At 48.6% G+C, this 7,489-nt stretch overlaps 1 protein-coding gene across 1 annotated transcript; it reads left to right on the plus strand.

The window, feature by feature from the left end:
• The first annotated feature begins 1,281 nt into the window (after window positions 1–1,281).
• Window positions 1,282–2,854, plus strand: LOC127294883 (transcription factor BHLH3). Its single transcript, XM_051324788.1, has 4 exons — window positions 1,282–1,536; window positions 1,697–1,828; window positions 2,108–2,281; window positions 2,404–2,854. Exons 1-4 carry the CDS (start codon window positions 1,453–1,455, stop codon window positions 2,515–2,517), a joined length of 504 nt encoding a protein of 167 aa, XP_051180748.1. The 5' UTR covers window positions 1,282–1,452; the 3' UTR covers window positions 2,518–2,854.
• The last annotated feature ends 4,635 nt before the right edge of the window (window positions 2,855–7,489 follow it).

The raw sequence follows: 7,489 nt of genomic DNA on the forward strand, positions 1-7,489 counted from the left end.
GTTCTTCGCAAAGGCAGTGTGTATCCATTGTTTGCATTACAAAGTTCTTCACAAGTTCTGCACTATTAGTTATAAGTAGCATTTATCCACATAAAAAATCCATGGTAAATCATAAAAAACCACTAGATACATTGATTTCAACCATAGATCTCTGTAAAATTCTTCACAGATCTTCGTCAGAAACCAGATTTGGGCATGAATATCTAACACAGTTTAAAAAGTATCTATGAAAAAACATGAAAAAGTTCTTCACAAATCTTCATAAGAACATACAATAACAACCACTAGATCCAGCAGATTCATCTAATTAGAAAGAAAAGGAGGAAGAAAAGAAATATGGATCAAGCCGCCCGCATCCACCCGCGGCTCTTCGACCACCCGCCCCAGAGAGGTGGCCTCCATCCTGGGCATGGCCGCCCGACAACCTAGGTCCTGCAGGGTTGGCCGTGCTTGCTGACAGTGGCTTATATCTCCCTCGGCCGTGTCACCAGTGCAGGAGAAAGCTGCGAGGAGGCGGCCCCACCCGATCACGGCGGTGCGCGAGTGGTGGAGGGCACGAGGCAGCCCCGTGCCTACCGGCGCGAGGTGGCGGCGATGAGGAGGCGGATCTCTCGCCGGATCTCCCGTGCGAAGGAGAGCATCGAGGCGACTACACCGCTAGAGAAAGGAGGAGGCGCGGAGGGGCCGCCATAGGAGGGCGACGAGATGGCGGCTCCCATTCCAGAGCAAGGAGAGGAGAGGCGGCGATTTGATCTGGGGCTGGGTTTCCATGATTTGTGGATTTTATCCGTAACTCGCCTAGGCTACTGAGTTATTTCACAAAAGTACAGGGTTATTTTTTAGAAAAGTGTCGAGTGTGAATCTCAAAGGTTGCCACACGGACGGGATATGGGTCGGGTGCCGTATCGCCCGCACGTGATACTTATGCCTTCCAAGCCAAGTATCGCCATGTGTCAACAATGAAACCCAACTTACATTGTTATTTTGTATCGATTGATGAAGAGATTGGGCTTCCCCGAAAAAGACAAATTTATTTTTTGTTGTATGTTGCTATATTCTTCTAAAAAGCATAGTTTTAGCCAAACTGAACATGCAAATTCGAGGGTTTTAGCCGAACTGAACATGAAAACATTCGAGTACGTCGATGAGGTGTTATTTTCACTTGCTTTGAAAACAATTGAGAGAGAAGATACAAACAATAATGCATTAGGAAAGTCACGTGAGTGGCCACCGCGAGACCACTATAAAGATAGGAGAGCGAGCTCTACCCTTCTCGCCTTACTACTCGGTCATCCATTTAAGCTAAGCTGCGCTCCCAACCAACATTCTCTCTCCTCCTCTTAAGCTACCTCCCTCCGATCGATTGGGCAGCCGGGCTGCGAGGCTGTGCTGCGTTTCGTGTGGCAAAGGCCAAAGAGCGCGGGTGCGAGGAGAGCTAGGTCAGAGAGAGAGATGATGTCGTCGAGGGAGCGCAAGAAAGCAGCCGCTCTGCAGGAGAAGCTGCAGCTCCTTCGCTCTCTCACGCACTCCCATGCTGTAATTGATTGATCTTCCTCTTTTTTAGCTTCTCAGTTTCTTCTCCAACCTCCAATAAATATGTTTTTTCTATCAACGAGCTCTCCCAAAACACATATAGTTCTTCCATCTTTACATTGCCTTGGCGACTGAATAAAATCGATGTAATGCATTGCTGCAGCTGAGCGATACGTCGATAATCATGGACGCGTCCAAGTACATCAAAGAGCTGAAGCAGAAGGTGGTGATGCTGAACCAGGAGATCGCTTGCGCGCAGGACTCGCGCAGCAGACAGAACTCTTCCTACCCCACGGTACGCAGCACGCGCGGCATAGACACAACTGAATAAGCACAGATAGATATGATTTAAATTGTTACATGTAGTATAGTACTGTAAAAAGAGTATCGCCGTACAGGTTTTCTCTTTATCGAAAAAAAGGTTTTCTCTTCACATGCTAATACAAGACAGTGAAATTTGGATCGAGCAGTACACATGTAGGGCCGAAGAGTACTCACATGCATAAAGCTTCCAAATCTCCGGGACATGCATTTATCAGTTGCTTAATTATTCGATCTAAATGTGTGTGCGCAGGTCAAGGTTGAAACCCTAGGGCACGGGTCGTTCCTCGTCAACGTGTTCTCTGACAAGAGCTGCCCGGGGCTTCTCGTTTCCCTCCTCGAGGCCTTGGATGAGCTGGGCCTCAGCGTCCTCGAAGCCACGGCCACCTGCGCCGACACCTTCCGTCTAGAAGCCATAGGAGGGGAGGTATTTTACAAACAAACAGAGCAAAAGTAGCAAATTACTATAGCTGAAGATTGCTTGATCGAGATGCAAACAGATAGTATAACTGAACTCATGCTTAGATTCCACGTCGTTGCTTTGTGCAGAACCTGGTGGAGAACGTGGACGAGCTCGTCATCAAGCAGGCGATGCTGCGGGCCATAAGAACGGCCCGCTCATCCCAGAGCGGCGGCACCGAGGACGACGACGATCAGATATAGCGCGAGCAAGCAGTGCTGCCTCGCCCTCGATCGGTCTACGAAATACTAGTTTCTACTATTCTCACTATATATATCCCCCTCTCTCTCTGGTTCGTTTTTGTTCATCGTACTGGTGATCAGATGTGCCACCCCGGATAAATTCGACGGTTCGACACCATTGCTAGATCTTGTAATGCTGTTAATTAGGGGTGTGCCGGGCAATGGTTAAGATCGTTATCATGCAACATGTGATGGGAGGTTCATCTGAAAGCTCAGCTGAAAGGAAGCTAGCTGGCCTTGTACTATCATGCAATGTAAGCACTCTTGTTGATGCAGGAAAAAAGTACATGTCCATTCATGCCCCTTTGTCCCACCTAGCAATCGCCGCATGAACCTGATGAGATCATCACGCATCAGGGCCTGCCTGACCACTCATGCATGCATGCACGAGCACTACAGTTGCTGCAAGCACCAGAAAGCTGATCTTGCTAGGCTCCGAAATCTCTAGTGGCTTGATGTATTAGATATGGAGCCAATGTTTCCCTATGATGATATGATCATATGAATTGATGTGCTACTAAAATGTAGTACCTCCTCCATTCTAAATCAAGTGTTGCAGATTTGATCAGATTTAGTCTACATGCGGATGAATCTGGACATGTTTTAATGTTTAATTAATTTGAAACCAAGGAAGTAGTATAAGGAACGAACGACCCAACTGTTTTTACATGTAGATCGAGCTAGTCAGTAGTCACACGCTCACAGTCGGTCCCAATGAAAGAGGAGCGGCAAAAGGCCAGGTTCCGAAAACCGAGGAAAGCAGCCAATGAGAAGCCATAGACCGGGCCGTGCAAGGGTGATTGATTTAACCCGCAGTCACTCTCACACCTAGCACTAGAAGGTTGATAATGAGAGAGGCTCTACAAAAGAAAAGGGCGTGGAGGTGGATGGATCGCGCGATCGAGGAGGCAACAAAACGTCGTGCCATATCATGAGGGAGCACGTACCCAGCCTAGCTACTATGCCCCCGTGACACGGGTGGCTCACGCGCCAAGATCCCGTCTCCCCGGCTCTCTATAATAACCATCAGGCAGGGCCAGCGCAGCGGCGCGTAGTGTCTGTAAGCAGGCAGCCTCTCTTCGTGAGCATAAGAGCATAAGAGCATGTTCAGTTGCCTCCCTCAAATCCTTCCCAAACAGCGCCAGATCGAGCATTTGGGAGATGTTTTTTCTTCATGTCACATTTGGGAGATGACATCGTCCAGTCGCCTCCCCAAAACAGAAATTTAATTTTTAAAAAATTTAATCGAAATAGTCGAATTCATTCGAACTTGCTATATTACATGGATTTGAACGAAATTCAATGTAAATTAAACCTAAACCCTAATCTAATAGTACTTGCGGCGCCCAGAGGAAGGGTCGTAGTACTAGTGGAAGTTGTACATGTTGTCGTCGATGGCGTCCTTCTTGCCGCGCTTGTCGGGCTTGTCGGCGGGCTCTTCCTTCACCGCGCCGCTGGGCCCAGCTTCGCCATCGTTGGTGAGGTCGACGAGTGGCATCCCAGCGTCCCAGATGGACATGGCGATCACCGCCTCGATATCGCCCCTCCAGGCGTCCTTGTCGTTCAAGGACGCCATGAACACCGTATGCCGCCCTGGGTAGTCCTCGGGGTTGTTGCTGCTGGCGATGAGGCGCTACTGTCGAGGGTACTCCTCGGCAATGCCCTCCGTATGGGGCTTAGGGTAGATGGAATCCTGTAGGCTGACACGAGACATCGGTTATCAAACAAGCGGGGAGAGCGATTTACCCAGGTTCGGGGCCTTCGATGAGGTAAAACCCTTACGTCATGCCTGTCTGATCTTGATTTTGAAAATATCGGGTTACAATGGGCTGCCGGAGGTTTCGGCTATGATCTCGTCGAGAGACTAAATTCTTTATGACCTACTTCTAGACTTGCGGTGGCTAAGTTTACTAGGTTTGCGTATGTCCCTCGGCAACCCCTCTCCTGGCCCTTATATTGGGGCCATGTCCGAGTGTACTGTCTGGGTACGACTAGGTTACAGAGAGCCCTAGATCTAAACTTTCCTTGTATTCTTCGTCTTCTTGCCTTGCGCTTCAAGAATTCTTCTTACGAACCGATGTAGCGGCCCACCTGGCCTTCGAGTGCCTTCATCGGCCCCTGGCTGGGCCGCAAGAGGTAGAGCAACATTAGTTACCCGAAGGGTAATGCCCACATCAGTAGCCCCCGAGTAACTGGCCGAAGATACTTCGGGCAGGGACTAAAGCATGCCTTCTATCAAATGTTTGCCTCAACTGATAAATCTTGTCCTCCGTGTAACAGTAGCGTCTTCTTTTATTGGGTGCGCGTTCAGCGCTCCCGATGGGAGTAGCCCCCGAGTCTAGGTACGGATGCTTGCAACCGTGCATAGACTCAAGTTGTACTACTCGAATGTTTTCTTCTGCCGAAGTTTTCTTCAAATTTTTATGGTCATCCGATATATCTCCTTTCACCGGGTCTTCATTTCTTTCAAGCAAGATTTAGTACATAAGGGATATCATGTAACGTGTCCGGTTTTTACCGGTTAACTGCTGATGGCAAAACAACGTTACCCTACACAGAATCAGGTCCCCAGGCATGATTCTGGGCTGCGCAAAAAATCTTCGACTTCAAAACTTTTATCGGGTCTGCACTCAGCACTCCCGATGGGAGTAACCCCCGAGTCTGGGCGCGGATGCTTGCAACCGAGTGCAGACTCAGTCCAAACCACTTTAAATATTCCAATCTTTCTTCAGATACTTCTGATGCAATCTTCTGTGTAAAAAGTCTTCGAGCCCAAATTCTATCGGATGCGCGTTCAACGCTCCCGATGGGAGTAGCCCCCGAGCCTAGGCATGGATGCTTGTATTCGAGTGCAGACTCAAGCCTACCCACTCGATAGTTTTTGATTCCCTTCGGATGCATTATACAGAGTCAATGCCTCTCATGACATCATTGATGATGCAACTACTGCTACGATCTGACTGATAGGACATGACCTGGTGGGCCCACCCTGCTTCTGTGCAGTTCAATCTGGGGAACAACCAGTATTTGTGCAGTTACCAAAGCGTCTCTTCGATTTCCGCGCATAGTGTTGAAAAAGTCCTTTTTAACAAATTGGAAACAATGACACGTGGCCGCCTAATCTCAAACTTCCTTTAATTTATAGCTGTAGAGGGCAGATTTTACCCACCCCACCCCCTTCACCCTTTCTTCTCGCAACCCATCTTTCTCGCTCATCCTCCTTACTCACAACTGTTGCGTCGCCGCCGTTCCTTAAACTTCCTTCATATCTCGCGATGGTGAAGAAGAGGAATCTCACCCTCGCCGCCGGTGCTGCGACTAGCGGCGCCGCCTCTAAAGCTTCGCCAAGCGCTCCAAGGAGAGGTGCATCGGACGCCCCTGTCCCAGCTCCTACTCCGCCCGCACCGGAGAGCTCCACGGCCGGACCTGCACTTGGCGATTGGCCAGCGTCCACAACCACCAAGCGCGACGAGAAGAGGGCTCAGAGCCTTGGCATAATCTCAACTGACGAGGGAAACGTCATTCTCCCAGGTGCGGCTTTGCGCCCCAATCCCCCCGCCGGTTTTACTGTGATGTTCTTGTCTTTCCTTTATCGAGGTCTTTCCCTTCCTGCTCATGAATTCCTCCGGTGCCTCCTCCGTGTGTATGACATCCAATTGTGGCAGTTAACCCCCAATTCGATCCTCCATCTCGGTCTATGGAAGAAGATCTTCTTCGTGAAGAGATATAACTGTAGTAACGGGTCCTTCATCATCGGTGGAGTTGGATTCGTTGTTCGCAAAGAAGTTAATTACTTCAATTTTCCAATGAGGGAATATGTCCAAGGATGGAGGTTGAAGTGGTTCTATATCAAAGACTCATCATCATCCGATACACAACTCCCACGTTTTACCGATGTCCTCGAGGCCATGCCCAGGAGGTCTTGGAAGAATATCCTATCACCCGAAGAGAAACCAATAGCCGACAAATTATTCGAGAGAGTTCTTCGAATCAAAAGTCGGATGGCCTAACCATGATAGGCACCGAGATAGTCACTGTTTTTTCCTTAAACGTCGAGTCCAGCCGATTATGTCTAGGGCCCACCCGATGTGGTTGTATTAAGGCCCCAAGGATGAAACTAGAGTGAACGTTGCCGAACTATCCGAGAACGAACTGCTCGACGAAGTTAGACGCTTGACTCATTTTAGTCAAGAAGACTCGATGCCACTTCTATCCCTCCAAATGCCTTTCGATGCTGATCATCCACCGAACGAGGTATCCCCCCTTTATATTTGTATCAACTTATTGCTTCCAAACTTATATTTTTTACTATCCTCACTTAATTCTTTCGGCAGATCCTGATAGCTCCCGAACGTTTTCAAGTTGCTTCAGATGACAACCCCGAAGAAAGAAATTCTTCCATTCCTGTAGAATCCTATACTGAAGGGAATATAGATCCAGAAGATGAAGACAATGACCTGATGAATCATGAAGCTCTTTCCATAGATCCTAAATCCATTGTTGATGATATGAGTGATACGGCGGCGTCGATCCATGACAACGATGCTGATCGCGCTGCCTTTATTGATGCAGCGGTGGAGAAGGCCAGCGTGCTGCCCTCAAAGAGATCGTCCGGCAGTTTTGCCAATGAAGATGATGTTTTTGATCTGTAAGTCCTCTTTTCCTACCCCAAAGTTTGACTTTGATAGTGTTTGTCTGTATTCAGCTCCCATTTTGTCTAATTCACTTACTTGTAGTGATGAGGGCTTCATAGAACCTCCTTCGAAGAAGCCCAAGACGAGTTCCAGCAAGCCAGCCCCAGCAGCCTCAGAGGCTTCGACTCCTGCCACAGCCCAGCTTCTTCCCTCTCCAAAGGGAAGGAGATTTCTTCGACTGTTGTGGTTACAGTTTCTCCTTCTGAAAGACCTGTAAGGCTTTCCTGCTTTGATAATAT

The sequence above is a fragment of the Lolium perenne genome, chromosome 4 (genome assembly GCF_019359855.2).
Source record: "Lolium perenne isolate Kyuss_39 chromosome 4, Kyuss_2.0, whole genome shotgun sequence".
NCBI lineage: Eukaryota > Viridiplantae > Streptophyta > Magnoliopsida > Poales > Poaceae > Lolium > Lolium perenne.